The 23028-nt window shown below is 48.2% G+C and overlaps 1 protein-coding gene across 1 annotated transcript in view; it reads right to left on the bottom strand.

The window, feature by feature from the left end:
- Positions 1-17712, bottom strand: part of TRIM28 (tripartite motif containing 28) — a 60512-nt gene extending 42800 nt beyond the window's left edge. Inside the window, exon 1 of the mRNA XM_054009787.1 lies at positions 17257-17712. Coding sequence (XP_053865762.1) covers positions 17257-17479 — 223 coding nt within the window. The 5' untranslated portion in view covers positions 17480-17712. The remainder of the gene's footprint in view (positions 1-17256) is intronic.
- Positions 17713-23028: the final 5316 nt, after the last annotated feature.

Here is a 23028-nt window from a genome sequence, read left to right as displayed (position 1 = left end):
TTTCCTTTGAGCAGGATATAGATGTTATGCTTGTGGGGAAGTAGGGCATATAGCTGCCCAGTGCCCTAATGTGGAGGAACCCATGAAGTGCAATCTATGAGATCATGAAGATCTTCGGGGCTTGATAAACCTTGTGGGAGTGGCGATGGCCCCACAGATACATGTGGCCAGTTAGGATGAATGACATAGACCATTGCATTAGCAGACTCCGGAAGTGCCGTCTCACTGGTCTCAAGGAAACTAGTGGGATGGATCCAGCTGTAGCACACCAGAATAACCTGTGTACATGGTGCTGTCAATTATCCAACCATCCCTGTACAAATTGAGGTCCAGGAGAATAATACCACAAGGGTGACAGTGGGGGTGGTTCCAGAACTCCCATATGCGGTCCTTATAAGACAAGACTTCCCAGGGTTTGAAGGCCTACTCCCCAGAGATGAGTCAGAAGAGGGTAGTAACCCTGGGATTATTGATACAATGACCCCAGGAACTAGCCGTCTTCTGTGCATTAGCCCAGGACTTGTTCTCTAGCCCTGGAAGACTAGGTGAGAAAGGAGGGCACACAAGAGGTTGGGAGCCAGGATTCTGGCCCAGAACCAAAAGGCTGCACTTGTAGGGAAGAAATCATGTCCGGCTGGCAGGGGAATGATGCAGAGGGTTGATGAGCCAGAAGCTGAGAGACCAACCCTGAGGGGGAAACAAAAGTAGCCCTTTGAGTTTGGGCACATTAGACCCTCATTGGAGAATTTTGGGCAGGATCAGGCCAGTGAATGGGGTCCCAGTGGAGGGGAAAACCAAAGGCCTAGGGCTATACTCCATGATAAAAAAGGGACCTATTATATAGAGTAGTTCAAATGCAAGAGCAAGAAATGAAGCAACTCTTGGTACCGCGAAGGCATCAAAGGGCAGCGTTGGACCTAGATCACAGTCATCTGTTTGGAGTACACCTAGGGATAGGTAAGACCCTCCATTAAATCCTATGGAGGTCAGACGATATTGTGCCTCCTGCCCAGAGTGCCAATTACACGGCCCCGACCACACTTGAGGGCCCCTATAGTACCGCTGCCAATTATTGAAGTCCCATTTGAGAGGATAGCCATGAACCTATTGACGCCCTGGCAAGAGACGTAGGTTGGTTCCTCTGTTCAACCTGGAGATGCCACCCCAAGAAAATAAACATCAGGGACAGGTGGGAATATCCTCTGAATTGACCCCTGAACAACAAGAAGTTATCAATATGAACGGATGTGTTCTCAGAGAAGCCAAGCAGGATCACAGAAGTTGATCATTATATCATGACAGATGCTGGAGTAAAGGTGAACATTAAGCCCTACCAGATCCCTGAGGCAAAAAGAGGAGATCAGGACTAAAGTTAGGAGAATGCTAGAGCTAGGAGTCATTGAGGAATCCCATAGTCAATGGTCCAGTCCAATCATCCTTGTACCTAAACCAGATAGCAGCATGAGGTTCTGCAATGACTTCCGAAAATTAAACAAGGTGTCCCAGTTCGATGCTTACCCCATACCTCGTACAGACAAGCTAATTGGGAAAAGCCAGATTTTTGTCCACCCTTGACCTGACCAAAGGTTATTGGCAAATCCCTCTGGCCAACAAAGCCAAAGAGAAGACTGCATTTTCTACACCAGAAGGATTTTACCAGTACACGGTCCTCCTCCCTTTTGCAATCTTCCAGCAGCTCATGGAACGTCTGTTGCGTCCACATGGCAAGTATGCAGCTGCTTACCTGGATGATATCATCCACAGCCCAGACTAGGAGACGCACCTAGAAAAGGTAGAAGCAGTATTGGATACCCTGAGGAAGGCAAGTCTCACTTGAATCCCTCCAAATGTGCAATAGGGCTAGCAGAAGCCAAATATATCAGGTACAACATGGGGAGGGGCATAGTAAAGCCCCAACTGAACAAGTTAGAGGTGATACAAAGTTGGCCCTAACTGATCTGGAAGAAACAGCTCAGCGCATACCTGAGAATAGTTGGGTACTATAGGCAATTCATTCCCTACTTTGCTACCAGAGCATACTCGTTGATGGATCTGATGAAAGCCCACAGCCCAAACAGTGAAAAGCACTGGTGCAGCTGAAGCAGCTTTTACAGACCTGAGAACCACCCTCTACAGTAACCCGGTGCTAGTAGCCCCAGACTTTGAGAAGGAGTTTATACTGCAAATCAATGCCTCTGAGGTTGGGTTGGGAGCTGTGCTTTCTCAAATGGTAGGAGAGGAAGAACACCCACAATCCTGTTCCTTAGTAAGAAACTCCTGCCCATAGAACAAAAGTATGCTGTGGTAGAGAAAGAATGCCTTGTGGTAAAGTGGGCCATGGAAACCCTCCATTACAACCTTCTCTGACAGATGCTTACCCTCATCACTGATCATGCCCCCCTGAAACAGATGCACCAAGCAAAAATAAATGCAAGGGTAACGAGATGGTTCCTGTCATTAAAACCCTTCCACTTCAGAGTGCAACAGGTCAGGGACCAGGCATGGCAATACTGATTGCCTGTCAAGGGTGCACTGTTTTTCAACCAAAGCAGCCCAACCCCATGGTGTTGAGCAGGAAGAGGAGATATGTGACAAAATCAGGCCGGATAGCTGCAAGAGGGTCCTGGAAGGCCAATATATTAGTCCTAGAATGTTAAAGGCCCTTTTTCCTACAAGCTGAGAAGAGGTTACCTCAGGTCAATTAGGGACACCTGCATCCAATTAAGGGCTGCCTGAGGCCTTTACAAACCCCGCTCCTGGGGAGAGCAAAGGGGGGACAGACAAGCTGCTGCCAGGCTAGTGGCAGCAGAGAAATAGGCTGTTCCTTCCCATAAGGGCAACAGCCAAACCTGAGTGCCTGCTAGGGAAGGACTGACACTCCAGGACAACCAACCGGATGACACCTTGCTCCAGTGAGGGGGCAGCGAAAGGTACCCCCTGGGTTTATAAGATGGTTTCCTTTTTGTTTGGTGGAGGATCACTCCTTAGACCGACCCTCAGGGGTACCCTGAAAATATGACCAAAGGGGACAGAAGGGGGAAGGCAAACCCTGCCTGAGTGGGGCTGATTACCCCAGACCCCCCATTGCCAGAGGGGGAAACAGTCTGGTGAGAGAAAACAGGTGCCTTGCCACTGTATGTTTACACTGCTATTAGACACCCACAGATGGCCGGTGCCAGCTGACCCCGGGCTATGAGGCTCTTTAATTGCAGTGTAGATGTTTGGGCTCAAGAGCTCTGGGACCCTCCTACCTCGCCAGGTCCTAGAGCCTAGCTCCAAGCCAAACCCGAATATCTACACAACAGCCCCTTCGCCCAAGTCAGCTGGCACATGCCAACTGCAGTGTAGACATACCTTTTGAGTACGTTTCCCAGACTTGAATTCTGTGCAAGCTCGAAAACATCTTTCACCGGCAGAAGCTGATCCAATAGAGATATTACCTCACTCGACTTGTCTGTCCAAACATGAAAGTTGGAATTTTCAGGCCTTCTGCCCTTAAACTTGCAAACTTACTGTTGCATTAACATTTTTGCTCAAGTATTTAAGGGAGGAATCCAATTGCACACTGCTGAGATCATAACACATGTATCTATTTCAGTGGAAGATGATATAGGTGCAGAGCTGAGACTGCACTACTGTAAGCAGCAAATATTTACTATGTTTTTTTTAGTATAGAAAAAATTGCACAGTCCATGTATCTGGAAGTCTGTTCAATGACAAAGGAAGACCTCCATTATAGTGTATCTGGGTGACCGCATGCATGGGGCCAATGACCTCTCTCCAATGCCAAACGCACCGGGCCTATAGAAGTTGTAATTTTTAACTACTTCCAATCAGGAACCTTCCACATACATATTGCAGCAGCAACTACAGGAAAGCAAGACTGGACACCATTGGTAGTTGCAATGCAGAATCCTAGAGCGCTCGTTGAGGCAAAAACTTAGGCAAGATTCAGGAGGGAGTGGACATCTAGATGATTAAGAATACCCAGTTAGACTATTTAACACATTTGTGAAGAGATATTAAGCCTCATGCTTCAAGGTTTAAGCTCATCTCTAACTATCAGGGATTAGGAAGCTTCACACCTTCCTCTGAAACATCTTCTGCCAGCTACTGTCAGACAGGAACTTATAAAATGGACCCTGGATCTGATCCAATCCAGCACTTTCTATGATCATAGCAAGTTTTCAAACTAGACTAATGCCTAGATTTTCTTCCCAACCTCAGCAAAGTGCACCTTCCTCATTAAAGGTTATACATATCCACAAGGTGAGCTTTTTAAAAAAAAACCTCTTAGGATGGGCAGGAGGAAATGTGGAGAGAGATACCTGACATTTTTTAAAAGCATCAAAATCCTTTGCCTATTCATGCTCTGACAATGTAAAACCAAGTCAGTCTGTTCTAAGTCTGCTCCGCGCTTCAGCACCAAGGATGACTTTACACACAAATAGTTTGAAGACAAACTGCCACTGCAACACTAATTTAAAAAAATAAACGTATAGAACCCTGCAAATCTGCAGGGATCTGCTTTATATCTGCGGATATCCGCATCTTGTGGATAGCGTGGATGTAGATATAAGAGCCAGGCAGTCAGCTGTGGGGAGCCTTGGGGGACACTATCTGTCCTGGGCAGGAGGCCTGAGCAGCCCCAGAGGTCACCCCTCTGCCCAGGCCAGCATGGAGCCCATGCCAGGGAGCCGCGGCAGACCATCCACCTGACCAGGCGCCGGCGGGGGAAGGGGCAGAGGAGTGTGCCTTGGAGCCTCAGCCCAGCCCTGCAAATGCGGATCGGATGCGGATACAGATTTTTGTATCCACGCAGGGCTCTATACGTCTAGATCAGTGTTTAGAATTTTCCCCACCAGGAACTGAAAAAACCCTCTGGTTTTTTAATGGCAATTCACCCTAATCCCATAATACTTGCAAAGGTTTGTCATCATGGTAGGGCATCACAGGTAATTTCTGGATGATGGTGTTCTGAGTTTGGCACTGCCAATATACGGGGTAGCTTCCCTTAACACAGCCATCTTGCCTCATATCACAGTTCAGACTCTACAGCAGCAGTGCACGAGGACACCAAAACAAACTCTACAGCACAGATACTGCCCCCCCCCCCCCCCGAGGTCTGCGGGCAGGTAGAGCTTGCGGAGACATATTGCTCCTTTCCCAGCTCAGCACAACTGCATTTTTTCCCCTAAACCCATGGGATACAACACAGCCAGTGCCCCCTTACAGGCCACAGTTAAGAAACCCTGCTCTAGGGTAATCACCAGAACAGCTAATCTACACAGTTACAAAGCAAGTCACAATCCTAATTCTGGATCTAGGAGTTACCAGAATACACATTGACACTTGCAGCCAGACAAGCAATTACATGTCAACATACAAGATCTTCAAAACTTATTCCATAACTGCTACAGACTTGCGGGAAAGGTTTACATGTAACAAAACTGGACTAAATGACTTTCCACCAAGTCTAGCCCTTTCATGTTCACTTCATGCAGGGGACCTTGTTTTTCCCTCCTCCCCTACCTGCCACAAAATACAAATCAGGGTATTTCCTCTACAACTTGATCTTCAGATTCTGAACATTTTTCACTACTTGTTGTTAAAAGAAACATTTACCAGGACTGAAAAGTTGGAAAAATGCAATACTTTCCTATTTTTCCCAGTGTGTAGACTTTGTTCATTTGACATCACTGTGTAGAAACTTTCAGAGTTTCCCATTTGTGTGGGACTGTCAAACAGCAACAAAGGGAACAAAAAACATTTTAATAGGCAAGTGTGATTCCAGGGTCACCAAAAAAAATCACCAAGGGGGCTCAGAGGCCTTATCTATTTTGTATTCAAAGTTAAACATCTAATTAAACCAATGAAAATCGGACCAAAATACCTCCTAAATCAATTTAAACTTGGCTCGCATTGATTTCTCTCAACTCAGGGATAAACCAACAGAAAGCCAGTTTTAAGTCAAATTAGGGATTTGCATTGTTTTAACTAAGGCCTTGTCTACATAATTTTTCACCCCAGTTTAACTGTTTGGGTGTGATTTTCTTACCAGTTAAATCTGTATAGCCCTTAGTGTGGATGCAGGTCTATCTGTATACGGGTGCCTTATCCCCTGTAGAGCTTATTCTCTTTCCTTAAATGTGTAGCTATACCAGAATACTGTGCCTTTATGCTGATATAACTGCATTCACTTTAGGATAGTTGTGAGATAGATGTGGTAATTTCCTGGACATACGTTACTGAATTCAGTTTACGGGCATGTCTGTACTTAAAACACTATTGACACAGTCGCTGAAGTACTTTAATGAAAACTCTCTAAGCCAAGGATACTCAGGAGTCAAATTAGCGATCAACATGACCCAAAAGAGTCCCAATAGTATGAATTCAGTTTCATTTACTATAGTACAAATTATTTAAACAGTGTGACAGGGGAAATATTTAGTTTTTATTTAGATATTATTCTCAGTAAACAAATTAATAACTTAAATGATTAACAGCTCAAGCATCCTGATTGGTTAATAATTAGTGTTTTAATGTGCTGCAAAGAGCTGCAGGAGACAGTAAAGAGCTACTTGCCATGAGATGCAGTCTGAGTATCACTGCTCTAAGCCAATGAGAGAGAGGTCTCCTGGCCACTTAGTTAATACATCTTTGTCAGAAGCAGTAGCTATCAGTGGGAGAAGCACTTATGTCGGTACAACTATCACTCAAAGGCAAATTCACTGAAGTAATTCTGTAGTGTAGATCAGGGCGAAGTAATTTAGGAGCCCACAGTATTAACACAGATGTTTGTGTGTTATTGTGGGACTGTATGCAACTGGTCTAGGAGACATGACTAATGTAAACCATGGGAAAGCACTGAGCTTCATAGGACTCCTTGAAACAATCATCTAAAACAATATACTGTTGAGTAGGTTTCCCAGGAAATACTTGGGAAGGGAATGCCAATTCCCACCTCCAGGCCTGATCTTTTCACTCCATGGAAACCTGTGTCTACAAATTACCTACTCTCAAGATCAAAAGGCCCAAGCAGCATAAGGAGCAGCTCTCAGATTCATGGGAGATTCTTGTGCTGAGCAAAAGAGTTCACACTTTATGGACTTGTAAACATAAAAACTACTGGTGGAGTTTGAAGGACTGCTCACCAGCCAGGGCCCTTGCTGGAATCAAGCTTTACAATCTCTAGCTATTTTCCAGCTCAGAGTGGGAAGCTGACCGTTTCAATCTAAAGCGCCCTTTTGAGGGAGGGTGTACAAGGTTGCTAAACACTTCAAAAGAGGATTGTTAATTCTTCCTCTTATCTTAGCCCATTCCACTCTGCCAGGTACATCAATCAGCTACTATCTCCTCCCCTCTACATCTCCAAAAACAGAGGAGTAATTAGCAGGAGACATCTGCTCCCAAGTGAGGAATGAAGCCGGCCTCTCCTCCATAAAGGCATGGAGGCCACAGGATATCAGAAGAGTTGCTTTGGGGACCTTGGAGGAATTGCATCACAGCCCAGGAGAGGCAATCTATTAATCTCCTCTGTATAACCAAAATATGCTTGAATCCCTCTTATCTGTACCCAAGCAGCACATGCAGCACTGCCAGGAACTGCTGAATGTGAGCACAATCAAGTCATTGGGACTTGGTCAAGTTCCGTTTTTCTTGTCCAGTTGAGCACTACACACCCCCTCACAGGGAACAAAGACAGCAAGGCACCGTAAATAAAAGTAGTTGTAACCCAGCAACAGTTTACTACTACTCCCTTCGCTCTTCCAGACCCTCTCAAATCCCCCTCCCCCACAAGCCCACCCACCCCAGCACTTTAAAAGGTGACAAAAATGATTTTATGATGCACAAAGGCCTCAAGATGTGGTGTTCTATTTTAAGTGTTTAGTCTACTTGTTCTGTTAGAACTAGCCAAGCTTCCCCACTCATGGATTCCTCAAGTTAGGCTCCTAAAACACAAGAAATCTGAAATTCAAGAGACCATACCTCCCCTGAAGCAGAAAGCTGAAGATGCTCAGCACCTCAGGGAAAGGGGTCAGACAAAACAGGCCACTTCTATCTAGCTGCAAGAATATGGTTTTAAAACATTAAATTCATATTTTGAAAAAAGGTTGGGCATCAGGAATAAGGTCTGATATGGCGCTCCCTCAGCCCTGAGCTGAGAGTTTCTATGAACCATTTGCTTATTGTTTACATTAAAAAGGCAAAAAACTAAGACTTGGGAAGTTTAAGGGCTTTATTCACACAGAAGTCCTATTGGTTATGGTTAAACAGGTTTAAATCCTGACTCAGTTAAAACAGTGCCACCTGCTGCAAGGATAACTGGATTGATTGTTGGTTGTAGTTTACCAAACAAGCTAAACCATGTTTGAATAGATTTAAGTGTCCACATAGTTATAGGTTTAACTACATTGATTTAAACATGCCTTTAGTTCAGGGGTTCTCAAACTGGGGGTTGACCCCTCAGGAGCTCATGAGGTTATTACATGGGGGTCACAAGCTCTCCACCTCCACACCCTGCTCTGCCTCCAGCATTTATAATAGTGTTATAAATTAAAAACACTTTTTAAAATATTTATAGGGGGGGGTCACACTCAGAGGGTTGCTGCGTGAAAGGGGTCACCAATACAGAAGTTTGGTAACAGCTTTAGTTATACTGGTGCTGGCCTTAGGGTGACCAGATGTCCCAATTCTATAGGGGCAATCCTGATTTTTGGGTCTCTCTTATATAGGCTCCTATTACCCCCCACCCCCGTCCCGATTTTTCACATTTGCTGTCTGGTCACCCTAGCTGACCTTGAACAACTGGAAAGAGATCAGGGCTTTACTGGATCTAAATAGTGAGACACAAAAGTAGACAAGATACCTGAATTGTAGGGTTTTTTTTTTTTTAAATGCATTCAAGGCTATTTTAATAAGCAACACAGAGCGCAGCCATCACAGCTTTCTTGGCATATCAGCTTTAAAAAATGGTGCCAATGTATTTAACTCCATGTGCTCATATGCCACCATCCCTCCTCCCCTTCAACCTTCACTCTTGCCCCTGTGTTCTACAGTTTATGTTGCAAAAGCCACTCCATGCACTAAAGCCACATTTCTCTAACTCCTCCTCAAGCCATTCTTTCTGCCTTATCTCCCTCAAGATTTCAACACAATCTTCACCCCACCAAAAAGCATTTCCTTTCGGCAAGTTTGAAGGCACACAAATTCTCATCTCAGATAGCTTTAACCATGTTTAAAAGTTTCAAAAAAACATGGTAACATGCTGGACAACTGCAGGATTGTAATCAGAAACAGTATTTCAGTAGCAGTACAGCTTCAGAGAGCTGCCAGGAGTAGAGAAAGACTCCCTGAGTCTGCACAATTTCCCTGTGAACCAAAGCAATATCCTGTTACCTTATCTCCTTTCTCCAAGCTTCTTTTGCTACTCTCATAGCTATGATCTCCGAAGCAAAGCAAAAATGTAAGCCTGCCCTTCAGTCACTTACCCACTTCCTAAACATGATCGCTATTCTTTCCTGTTAACCCAAGGTTTGGATTTTCACCATAACTGGCTTAAATCTTGGATTAGATTTGATATGATTACACCCTACTGGCCTCTTCTCAGGAAGGAGACTGCTACTCCATCTGACTACTGGATGGAAGAAGAAGAAAGAAGAAATACAGACCAACCCTTGACTATTACAGGACATCCCTGAACATGCCCTGCTCAGACTGACACCCTCCCAGTATTAACATTGAGACTTTTCTCCACATAAAGCATGACCTCTGTGGGGTAAGAAAGAATGGCCCATCATCATCCCCACCTAGGGTCACCAGATAGCAAGGGTGAAAAATCAGGACGGGGTGGGGGGGTTATAGGCACCTATATAAGACACAGCCCCACATTTCGGGACTGTCCCTATAAAATTGGGACATCTGGTCACACTATCCCCACCTGACTTCAGTAGAGAATGGAGGACTCAAATAGCTCGCCATTACATTACACTCTCCCCCCCCCCAGCAATCCTTCCTTTACCACCGCTTTAAGGTAGCGTTTTCCTGTGTGCCGGAAATCCCATTTTGAAGCCTTGTAACTTATGCAGGAAGCACAAGTAAACAATTCACCAATTTGCATTTGGTTCAAATTTCAAGGGGATTATCTTGCCAGACCAGTACAGAAATGCTTCAAACCCTGCCAATGGGATGCTACCAGTAGCTTACCTGGTCTGCACAGCAGCACGTGAATACTACAGGCAGGGTGAAAGTTGCACCAATGAAGCTTCCCCTATACAAAAAAAAGCTGTACCAGGACATTTAGGCATGAATCAGTCAACACCAGTCACAGGACCCACACCAGCTATTTCTCAGAAGCACTAGCCCCCCACCTCTCAACTAAACTAACACCTTGCCTTTGCACCAGTGCCTAAGAGGGCCTTTTGTTGAATGAATGCATAGTTGGAAACTCCACTTGCTATTCAGTCTATTATCAGAGGGGTAGCCGTTAGTCTGAATCTGTAAAAAGCAACAGAGGGTCCTGTGGCACCTTTGAGACTAACAGAAGTATTGGGAGCATAAGCTTTCATGGGTAAGAACCTCACTTCTTCACTTGCATCTGAAGAAGTGAGGATCTTACCCAAGAAAGCTTATGCTCCCAATACTTCTGTTCGTCTCAAAGGTGCCACAGGACCCTCTGTTGCTTTATTCAGCCTATGTCCTTTGACAACACCCACTCACCAGTGGGCTGTAAATAGAGTTTAAAAAAGAACCTGTTTAAACTATTAAAGTTATATTGGTTAACCGTTTAACATGATAGGGGTCCTGGTCAGGGCTGCCGCCAATCTGTTAACTGCAATATATTAACACTAAGACTAATACTTATTGGTTAACCGGTTAATATTTTACATCCCTACTCACCACCCAAGCACTGATCAAGAAGGATATATGCCATCAGATATAAGGGAGAGTTAAGATAGCCTCATTCTTTATACAGTACAGAGAAAGAAGCCCTAATATTGTTGGTTTTGACCTAACAGCTTGGGGGCTTTGCAACAATATCCACAAATCAATTCACCTTCAAAGGACTCCATCCAGACCTGTTAACAGTAAACACTCAATCCTGTATACCTAGGACTTGAAACTTGCAAAGGAAACTGTGACGAACTGGGACTGTTCTTACTGTGGTCTGTGAATGCTGACAGGGGAGTGTGGCTAGGATAGTCTGCATTGGGGGATGGTAGACTGCCCGAAGGAGAATACCTGAGCATGTAACATGAGAACCCAGGAAGGGGTTGGAGGCCAGGTGACACCTTGACCCGGGAAACTGAACAAAGGCTGTGGGAGGGGTCGCTGAAGGCAGAGTCTTGGAAGCTGGCTGGTGAGATGGCTGGGAGGCAGAGATTGCTCTGACCTCCCAAGGAGGGCTGGGATGCCCTGGGACCCCAAGCTGGACCTAACTGAGGGGGGCCCTGTTGTCTGTGCCTGCAAGACCTGTCTTGGACTGTATTCCTGTCATCCAAATAAACCTTCTGCTTTACTGGCTGGCTGAGAGTCATGGTGAATCGCAGGAAGCCGGGGGTGCAGGGCCCTGAGTCCCCCAATACTCCGTGACAGAAACCAACTCAAAACAGCCATAGAAGAGGATAAGAACTATTACTGAGTACTCCACTCAGCATCCAGATATGCAGGAGTATTGGCATGTACATATGCACTGCTCACTTGTGTTAAATAGAGGGAGGAAACAGGTAAATGACCCCAAAATGATTCAATAAAAGAATGATTTGTACTTTAGAAAGGCCACTTAAAGCCTGCATTTTCAAAAGCAACTAGCTGATTCATGATGCTTGTGAGCTCCTTTGGACACTTTAGAGGCCTCTGGAAATCTCCCACCCTCTGGAAACCATGCACCTTCAGAAATGTGTCATCAAGTTAGACACTCAAGATTTTAAAACATCTAAATCACTATTTTGCTTCTGAAAGCCTAGGCCTTAGGCACCCAAATACAGACTTGGGAGGCTAATTTATGGTCAAAAATGGATGTCTAGGGATATCTAAGACCAAGGCTTCATCTGCACACAAGAGTGGTGCTGCTTTAGCTATTTGGTGGACATGGAGCTGCTCTGAAATTATTTATGTGCAGTGTATGCTAGACTGGTTACTGGGACACTTTCTGAAGGACTACATTAGTTTAACTCAAAAGGAGTCTGTCTGGAAAAACAAGCAGGAAAGAAAAGAACTGCTCAAGATAAGCCACCTCTCAGCAAATGCTTCAGAGTTGTTATGGGACAATGCCAGAACAATTAGCTTTGATGATTTTGCCTCCAGCCAACCTACAAAATTGGTTTCAAAAAGGCCACCTAAGCTTTGCTGACTCCTGGTATACACTTCTACCCAGATTTAACGCTGTCCTCCGGAGCCCAAAAAAATCTTACCGGGTTATAGGTGAAACCGCGTTATATCGAACTTGCTTTGAACCACCGGAGTGCGCAGCCCCACCCCTCTGGAGCGCTGCTTTACTGCATTATATCCAAATTCATGTTATATCGGGTCGCATTATATCGGGGTAGAGGTGTACTATGTTAAAAGAAGGTAAACTGGTAAGAATTGGAACCTTGGGTACTCTGGATGGAGTGTTCTACCAGTATGAGACACACTCTACATACATATACACAGATTGTGCTCACATTTTGGGACACACTGAACACTTAGATGAGAGACATGATAGGTGAGGTAATATATTTTATTGGACCAACCTCTGTTGAGAGAGAAACTTTTGAGCTGTCACACAAGAGTATAAACTAAATCTTTTATTGGACCAGCTTCTGTTGGTGACAGAAAAAAGCTAATACCTCACTTTGTCTCTCTAATATCCAGGGACCAACACGACTACAACACTGCATCAATGCTTCTATGACTGTCTTCCAGGCTTGTTGGTAACGTACTGGCCTTTCTGTATTGTGCTTATCTCTGATCAATAAACGAATTGAGCCTGGACTACCAATCGTACCAATAAAATAACTGAGGGTAAGAATGGTAGACACACAGGGTTACTGCAGCCCAGGGCCCGATCCAGGAGGGGAGCACTGCAAAACTCCATCCCAAGATAAGTAACCTGAAAGGGGGTGTTGTAATAATCGGGGTCTCACAGACCTACCCCTAAGTGTGAGCCTGACAGTAGAAAGTAGAAATAGCGGATTGGAACAATTTATAAACTTGCAACAAATGTTGATGGGAAAAGGTACTAAAGTGAGATGGTCTACTGCTGTAACTCAAAGACTGTGTTAAAGATCACCTTAGATAAACAAGTAGCATGGACTGAAAATCAGACCAAAATTGGCATGTTGGAACTCAGGCTTAACTAGTGACAAAACAGAGAGAAGATAGGATATTACATTCATCATTCATTCCATTTTGGGATCCTTAAAAAAGACTTTGGGGAGGGAGAAGTCAGCTAGCTAGCTGAGAGAGATGGAATGGAAGGGGCAAACTTTATCATCATATCTGCTACTCCCACACTGTCTCCTGGGCCCCAGGACCCATTCTGATACCATTGGGCCTTCAATGCCCTCACCAGACCAGGCCAGAGAGCGACACCAAAATGACATCCCCACCTCCAACTATTTCAACCCAAGCACCATTTGAGTTGTAAGACTTTGGTTATTGCTGTCCACCTTCCCACTCATGTGTCCTTTTCCTTCCCCACCGTATTTTTTCCTTTTGCCCTCTGTTTAGTAAATCTGGCTTAGCCAAAGCTACATATTTTGCAACACTGCTGTAGGCCTGTGACCAGAGAAGCAGTCAAAAGCAATGCCATGTCCTAACTAACTAGCCTGATGCTGATACAAGTTTGCCAGTTCTTATTGCGCAGAGCAGGCCTGTGTTTCTCCAGCAGTGAGGTTGCAAATAAAAGTCAGCCCCAAAGAGAAGCTGCATTTTCAATCTTTGCTGTTCTCCTCTCCCATGGGTTTATCTTGTATTAAAGGAAACAGGATCAGACTTTACCAACAGCTCCAACCTAGCAAACAATTGCCCCCAAGGACAGTTACCATCTTTAATACCATCTAAAAGATGGTCAAACAGAGGGTTTTCATTATAAAAACTCTACAGCTTAAGGAACAAGGAATTTTGTTAGTACAGACTTAATACTTTACATTTAGTAGTTTTTCCTCCTCCTGCTTAAAAAGAATGTAATGGAGTGTTTGCCATAGGAATAAGCTGTGCCAGGGTCTTTCTAGACAACCCCCCAAACCGTGTTTACAGTTGGACAGTGATAGGATCATTTTAATACCTTTAACACGCTGGGGCCATTTATTCTGTCCGAATTAATACAACAGGTGCACTCAGATGCCAAAAAGGGGCCAGAAACGTAACCACGACATCATGCCACTACAAAACAATATAATCCCCATGATGTGGATGCAGTTATACCCAGTGTGAATATTCTTTACCAGCACAGCTTATTCCCATTCATGAAAGTGAACACACTGTGGCAGGATAAGACACCATTATACTTGTATAACTGTATCCAGACCAGGGAATTGTGCCAGTGTTATTTATTTCAGAATCATCACCACCCCAAGTTACTCTGATACAAAACATGTGCATACATCAGGCCTAAATCACCTCTTCCCATAAATACAGGCAATCTCCTTGGAGAATGGATTCAAAGAAGAGATGTTGAACTTTTCCTTTCCACTGTCTACAGCAGAGTGGCTAGCACATTTCGGGTGCAATCTCCAGTCCCACATCCACACTAGAAACCTTTAGCAGTATAGTAATGTTGGTTAGGGGGTAGGATTTCTGTACTAGCAAAACCCCTGGTGCAGTTTTAGTTATAATGGGTATCAATTACATCTATATTAGGAGGGTTTGCCAGTACAATAGAACCTCAGAGTTACAAACACCAGTCAACCACACACCTCATTCAGAACCAGAAGTATGCAATCAGGTGGCAGCAGCAGACCAAAAAAAACAAATACAGTACAGTACTGTGTTAAATGTAAACTTCCCAAAAAAAGTTTTTAAAAAGAGATTTGAGAAGGTTAGGAAACTGTTTCTGTGCTTGTTTCATTTAAATTAAGATGGCTAAAGTCAGCATCTTTCTTCTGCATAGTAAAGTTTCAAAGCTGCATTAAGTCAATGTTCAGTTGTAAACTTTTGAAAGAATCATAACGTTTTGTTCAGAGTTAGGAACAATCTCCATTCCCCAGGTGTTCATAACTGAGGTTCTACTGTATAGCTATACTAGCCAACCCTTCCCAATGTAGACTAGGCCTGAAAACTTATGGGATTTGAGCTTCTAAATCTTTTTAGAATTTTGGAAAACCTCTCCCTCCTTCATGGAAATCTACTTGAGTCACCGTGTGCTGCTGGAAGAAGTTCTCAGAGCACAAGGGGCAGGGCAAGCCCTGGCTCCCTCCCCAAGAGCAGGGAAGTGTGAACCCCTCTGGTGCTGTACTTTTTTCACCCAGCACTTACCTGAGGGCACCTGTGTCCAAATGCCAAGGCCCAGCCACTTCACACTGACCATCCCCCATGTCCTTGCCTCACACTGTCTAGTCTGAATCCTGTAAGCACTGGGATAAGTGGCATGAGGGGGGGAATAGGGCTAGGGAGGTCCAGAAGCAACAGTAGAAGCAGCTCAAACAGCCATAGGGTAGGGGTGGCGGAGCTGAGGGCCAGTGTGGAGGCACTGAGAGGGTGATTTGGGGCGGGGCCACAGCTCAAGGGCACTGAGGGGGACTGGGAGTCAGTGAGGGAACAGGTTCAGGGGCACTCCTCTGGCACTGAGGGGACAGACTGGGGGTGCTGTTCTAAGGCACTATGGGGGCTGGCTGTGGTCAGGGTGGGGGCACTGAGGGCATTTTGGGGGCAAGAATGAGGGGGCTGCTGGGGGCCGGGCAGGCATTCTGCTCATGCAGTGGGTTGAGGGAAGACACTATCCTAGGGAGGGAATTGAAGAGTGGATAGGTGGGGCTGCCACAGGCAGGTCCCTCTGGCAGGCCTCCCATCCCCACCCAGCTCACTCCAGGGGCCTTCCTAGGCTGGAAGAAGAGGTCACACCCCCACCCACTACACAGGTCTCCTGGACTCACTCCGCCCCTCCATTCACACGCCCACCAGCCTGGCCTCACGCACTCCCACCCCCTCTTGCATGGGCGCCATACAGCCTAGGCCTTGACCCCAATGCACAGCCCCTCCCCCTCCCTATGGATAAGCAGCGTGTCCCCTCCCCCCCCCCCCCCCCCCGGCAACTACACATCCAGCCTGGTCACCGCGTGTACAAAACTGGTTTTGCGCTCCACTGCGCCCCTCCCCACTGCGCCTACCCCCGCGGGCCCGGCGCCCCTCCTGCCTCGCCCTACATCCCTCCCCCCATTGCACACATCCCCCACGCCCGACACCCCTCCCCCATTGCCCAGCCCCCCCCCATGCCCGCTCCCGCCGGCCCGGCACCCCTCCCCCCATTGCACACCCCCCCCCATGCCCGCTCCCGCCGGCCCGGCACCCCTCCCCCCAATGCACAGCCCCCCCATGCCCGCTCCCGCCGGCCCTGCACCCCTCCCCCAATGCACAGCCCCCCCCATGCCCGCTCCCGCCGGCCCTGCACCCCTCCCCCCATTGCACAGCCCCCCCATGCCCGCTCCCGCCGGCCCGGCACTCCTCCCCCCAATGCACAGCCCCCCCCCATGCCCGCTCCCGCCGGCCCGGCACCCTCCCCCCATTGCACAGCCCCCCCATGCCCGCTCCCGCCGGCCCGGCACTCCTCCCCCCAATGCACAGCCCCCCCCATGCCCGCTCCCGCCGGCCCTGCACCCCTCCCCCCAATGCACAGCCCCCCCATGCCCGCTCCCGCCGGCCCTGCACCCCTCCCCCCATTGCACAGCCCCCCCCATGCCCGCTCCCGCCGGCCCTGTACCCCTCCCCCCATTGCACAGCCCCCCCCATGCCCGCTCCCGCCGGCCCTGCACCCCTCCCCCCATTGCACAGCCCCCCCCATGCCCGCTCCCGCCGGCCCTGCACCCCTCCCCCCATTGCACAGCCCCCCCCATGCCCGCTCCCGCCGGCCCTGCACCCCTCCCCCCATTGCACAGCCCCCCCCATGCCCGCTCCCGCCGGCCCTGTACCCCTCCCCCCATTGCACAGCCCCCCCATGCCCGCTCCCGCCGGCCCTGCACCCCTCCCCCCATTGCACAGCCCCCCCATGCCCGCTCCCGCCGGCCCGGCACCCAGGGTCCAAGGCATCCCATACACGCCCCCGCCCGCCCCGCTCACCTTGTCCCTCTTTGTTGTTGGCGGCCTCCCCGTCGGCGGCGGGGGCCGGCTCGGCCCGCAGGCACTCCCGGCAGACGGAGTGGAGGCAGGGCAGCAGGCGGGGCTCCCGCTCGGCCCGCAGCCGCTCGCGGCACACGCCGCACTTCTCCAGCAGCTCCAGCGCCTCGGGCCGCTTCTCCCCGCCGGGGCCGCCCGCCTCGGCCGAGGCCGCCGAGCCCGACATGGCGGCCGCTCCCCCTTTCCCGCTTCCCGCTTCTCCCGGCTCCAGCTGCACGCGGGGCCCGCGCGCCGCTGGTGGAACGTTCCCCGGGAGGGCCGCGCGCGCCGCTGAGGACGGAACGTTCGCCGGGAGGGCCGCGCGCGCGCGCCGCTGCTGCTAACGGCGATGGAGCGTTCGGGGCCCCGCTGCACAAAGCCTGAGAGACAAGGGGAGCTGCGCGCGCACACGCACGCTGCGAGAGAGAGGGAGAGGGATAAGGCCCCCGCCTCCTGCGCGTCCTTCGCCGTCGCTCCTCCTACTGGGGGGGAAAAATGGCCGCTGCATTCGAACCAATCAGCGCTCAAATAATCCCCGTGGGCGGTTCTGGCACGGGGAGGGTCAGTCAAACCGACCAATCCACCCGCCTTTGGGAGGCGAGGGGGGCGGAGGACGTCACCTTAAGATTCTGCGTAGGGCGGGAGAAAGGACGATCGACTGGGGGTTGCACCAATCGCGGGACTCGGAGCGCCGGTGGGGCGGAGAGGGGAGGCGTGGAAATGACAGGAAGACAGGCCAATCCGCTCCCTCGTTTGCCCGATGACGGCGGGATAGGCAGAGACTGACAGGAGATGGGAGCGAATCCGCTTTCGGCGAGGCCTGCCCGCCTGGGTAGAGCATGAAAGGCGCTTGAGAATGATCCGTTAATAAGGTTCCGCCCCTCCGCATGCTAACGGCAACAGTCAGTGATTGACGGATCTGGAGGCCAATCATCCACCGAAGCCATCCCTGAGGGCGGGAACTTATTTGATTAACATAGGGTAGGCCCTGTAGGTTTCCAAGCTTCGAAAGGAGGCGGGAGGAATTGTGGGACAGACAGGAGAGAGAACCAATCAGTTTATGAATTACCTTAGCAGCTACTCAATGACTGGCAGGAGATGAGGCCAATTACCTTCTCCTAAATTCCCGCTGCCCTGCTCCTTTCTCCTCCCGGAGGCGGGAGGGGCTCCATCCCCCCACTCCCAAAAAACTTGAGGGCTCCCTTGCTGGCTGTAACAGAAAGCGAAACCCAGTTCCCTCACGGGACAAATAATGAGTCAGTCCGGAGTGACTCCAGAGTGACTCTAATGAATCTGCTGAAGTCAGTGGGGTCACTCTGGAATCACTCCAGACTGACCCAGCGCAGGGTCCTGCCCGCTGAGGTCAGTGGAGTCACTCCGGAATCAGTCCACTCTGACTCAACACAGAGTCCCACCCCACTGAGCTCAGTGGAGTCACTCTGGATTCACTCTGGTTTGACCCAGAGCAGGGGCTGGCCCTGTTGAGCTCACTGGAGTCATTCCTGATTCACTCCAGATTCACCCAGACTAAAGTCTAGGCCCCCTTGAAGTCAACACTCTCTCCAAAAACAGAACTTCCATTTCATAGAATCATAGAATATCAGGGTTGGAAGAGCCCTCTGGAGGTATCTAGTCCAACCCCCTGCTCAAAGCAGAACCAATCCCCAACTAAATCATCCCAGCCAGGGCTTAGTCAAGCCTGACCTTAAAAACCTCTAAGGAAGGAGATTCCACCACCTCCCTAGGGAACCATTCCAGTGCTTCACCACTCTCCTAGTGAAAAAGTTTTTCCTAATATCCAATCTAAACCTCCCCCACTGCAACGTGAGACCATTGCTCCTTGTTCTGTCATCTGGTACCACTGAGAACAGTCTAGATCCATCCTCTTTGAAACCCCCTTTCAGGTAGTTGAAAGCAGCTATAAAATCCTCCTTCATTCTTCTCTTCTGCAGACTAAACAATCCCAGTTCCCTCAGCCTCTCCTCATAAGTCATGTGCTTCAGCCCCCTAATCATTTTTGTCGCCTTCCGCTGGACTCTTTCCAATTTTTCCACATCCTTCTTGTAGTGTGGGGCCCAAAACTGGACACAGTACTCCAGATGAGGCCTCACGATTGTTGAATAGAGGGGAATGATCACATCCCTCGATCTGCTGGTAATGCCCCTACTTATACAACCCAAAATGCCATTAGCCTTCTTGGCAACAAGGGCACACTGTCGACTCATATCCAGCTTCTCGTCCATTGTAACTCCTAGGTCCTTGTCTACAGAACTGCTGCCTAGCCCGTAGCAAATAATGAAAGGGTGGCTGTGAAACAGAGCATCAGTGATCATTCAAAGAAAGCCACAAGAACAATTCTAGGTTTTTAAAAGCTGTCTCACTGTGAGAGATTAAAGATGTTTGATCTATTTAACTAACTTTAGGGAAGGGTACCAGGTGAGGGTGACTTGATCATGGCCTATATGTACCTACCAGTGTGGCCAACTCTCATGATTTTGTCATGAGTCTCACAATAATGATTGTTTTCCTTAAAGCCCCAGCTCCTAGAGTCAAGTGGATACGTGATGATTTCAGCATTCCTTCTTAAAGAAAAATGAAGTTTCTAGCCCTCATGGTTGTGGACAAAGCTTCAAAATGTGACCCCAGTGCACCCTAAAGACTCAAAAAGCAGAAGGCAAATTAAAAGAACACCAATATTTATTATTTGTACATAATCTCATGATTGTAAAGCCAATCTCATGAGCCTGACTCATGATTTTTGAACATTTTATAAAATAAATAAAAGTGAATTAGTGGAGATACCCTATTTCCTAGAACTGGACTGGACCTTGAAAGGTCATCAAGTCCAGCTCCCTGCCTTCACTAGTAGGATGAAGTACTGATTTTGCCCCAGATTCCTAAGTGGCCCCCTCAAGGATTGAACTCACAAGCCTGGGTTTAGGAGGCCAATAGCTCAAACCACTGAGCTATCCCTCCCCCCAATTTTGGATTGGCAATACAGTCTACCCGGGAGATTTCTGGTTCTTCAGTCTCACTCACAAAAGTTTAACAAGATCCAACAACTGGAAGAGAAATCTAGATAAATTGAGACAAGAAATAATGCTTGGGTTTCTAACAGGGAGTGTCATTAACCACAGAAACATCTCACGAGGAGGTGAGAGATGGGGTCTTCATCACTTGGAGTCTTTAAACCCAGACCGGGTGTCTCTTTCTAACAGATCTGCCCTAGCTCAGCCAGAAAGCATGTGCTGGATGCAGGCACCACTGATTTGCTATACTGGAAGTCAGACTAGATGATCAGAATGGTCCTCTGTGGCCTTGAAATCTAGGAGCAATCATATTTTCCAAAACAAAACTCTGTCCCTGGGTTCCCTACAGCCTCTGCAATTATTAAAGCTAATGGGGCTTTTTAAAATCTTGGTGATCTCCCCCCCGACACACCCCCTCCCCTCATTTCTGCCCTTTGATTTCTGTACAACACAAAAAGATAAGTCAGTTTAACTTGTTTCACTCCCTGATTCCCAGGGCACATCACTGCAATAAAAGACACAGAGCTGGCCCAGGTGAGCTGACTCGGCATGCAGGGCTATAACATTGCTGTGTAACTGTAGACAGTGAGGCTTGGGCTGGGGTACGGGTTCCTCACTCTGAACGTTTACATTGCAATTTTACATCTGTAGTCCGAGATGCAAGCCTGAATCAGCTGACCTGGAATCAGGTCTTTTTATTGCAGTGTAGATGTACCGCCAGCATCCAGGCTCTTAGGGGATGGTTAAATCCAAACAAAGGCATCACACCTGCTAACACTAGTAGTGCCACAAATGCCAAACATTGAAAAATCAGGAGTCAGGCCTCAAAGAAGTTATGGGACAGGCTTAAACTCATGATTTAAACAACAACAACAACAACAATGAGTTTGGGGCTCATTTTATTTGCTTCCTGGTCTGAGCCCTTAGTGGGCACTTTGGGTTACATTTTTAAGCCTTTCTCAGCAACTCTAAGGGGTAAAAAAATTACTTTCTAAAAAAATTCAAGTTGAGAGTCTGACTGAATCCCAGGACTCCAGGTGCTGAAGCTTTCAGAAAAATATCCAGGGTGAGGGTCTCTTATGCACGTGCTTAATTCAGGCTCTCTCTTTCACATACACACAGAGAGTAGTAAAATTAAGCATATTTCTCCAGGATTAGGGGCCTTGTGCTTTGTTTTTAATGTTCTGGCATGGAAGGTAAAAATGGGGGACCCTGGTAATGGGGGAATGACGGGCACACACAGCTACTGCCATGGGGGAAGAATGGGCAACCCTGATAGGGGAGACAAGGGAAATGGGGGGCATACATAGCCATTGGAGGGTGGGGAGAACAGGGGGACGCTGATATGGGAAAATAAGGGTGCAAACGCAACCCCTGCCATGGGAAAAGAATGGGGGAGACTGCTGCAGATAAGGGAAATGGGGGGCACACAGAGACCCTGAGGGGTAGGGACAATGGGGGATGCGGGTATGTGGGGACTAGGGGGCACACATGGCCTCTGCCATTGGGGGAGAATGGGGGACCCTGGTATGGGAGGAATGAGGCGGCACATAGAGCCCCGGGGTGGTGAGGGAAAGGTGGGAATGGGGAGCACACACAGCTACTGGCAAGGAGTAGGGGGGATGCAGAGAATCCCTGAAATCCTGGGAGCCTTTAAAAAGCAACAAAGAGTCCTGTGGCATCTTATAGACTAACAGACGTATTGGAGCATAAGCTTTCGTGGGTGAATACCCACTTCGTCAGATGCATGCGGGCGGGGGGAGTGGCACCAAAAGAGCTGGTATGGGGGTGGATGGAAGGATGCAAGAAGCCACTGGGGCTGCAAGGAGCTTGGCCTGCACAAGCTATGAAGCATGTGATTCCTGGTGTATGTGACTCCCCTGGCTTCCTAGCCCTTGGCCTTGCCAACTCAAGGTGCAGAACATCCAAAACTAATTAAAGTCAATGGGAGATTCCTCATTGAATCCCAGATTCCCATTGACTTCTGGGGAGGGGTTGGATCATCCCAGCCCTATAAGGAACAATGGGCCCCATCCAGCTGAGAGAAATGCTAAGGGCACAGCCCATTTGGATGCTAACGCAGTTAAGTGGAGCAATCCCAGACAAAGGCATTCATCTGTCTCCACCCCAACCCCCCTTCCCTCTCCGCTGTGTCATAGCCCCAGGGTCCCTGGCCTGGCATCCCTCTGCTCCTGCACCCCGCCCTGTCCGCCTCTCTTCTCTAGTAAACTCTCCTCTGAGGAAGGGAGGAGAGCAATCAGAAGTGATGTGTGCCATTATAAACAGTCAGAGATAAGAGGGAAGGTCCTTTCATGGATAAATAACTGGTTAAAAGACAGGAAGCAAAGGGTATGAATAAATGGTCATTTTTCACAGGGGAGGGGGGTAAATAGCAGAGTCCCCCAGGGATCTGTACTGGGGGGACCAGTGCTGTTCAATATATTCATCCACGATCTGGGGAAAGGGATAAATAATGAGATGGCAAAGTTTCCAGATAATACAAAATTCGTGTCAAGACAGCTAAGTCCAAAGCAGACTCCAAAGAGTTACAAAGGGATCTCACAAAACTGGGTGACTGGGCAACAAAAGGGCTGATGAAATTGAATGTTGATAAATGCAAAGCACTGCACATTGGAAAACATAATCCCAACTGTACATACAAAATGATGGGGTCTAAATTAGCTGTTACCACACAAGAAGGAGATCT

This window comes from Malaclemys terrapin, chromosome 20 (assembly GCF_027887155.1).
Source record: "Malaclemys terrapin pileata isolate rMalTer1 chromosome 20, rMalTer1.hap1, whole genome shotgun sequence".
NCBI lineage: Eukaryota > Metazoa > Chordata > Testudines > Emydidae > Malaclemys > Malaclemys terrapin.
The sequence above is the reverse complement of the archived record's forward strand: the minus strand, read 5'-3'. Positions and strand labels throughout refer to the sequence as shown.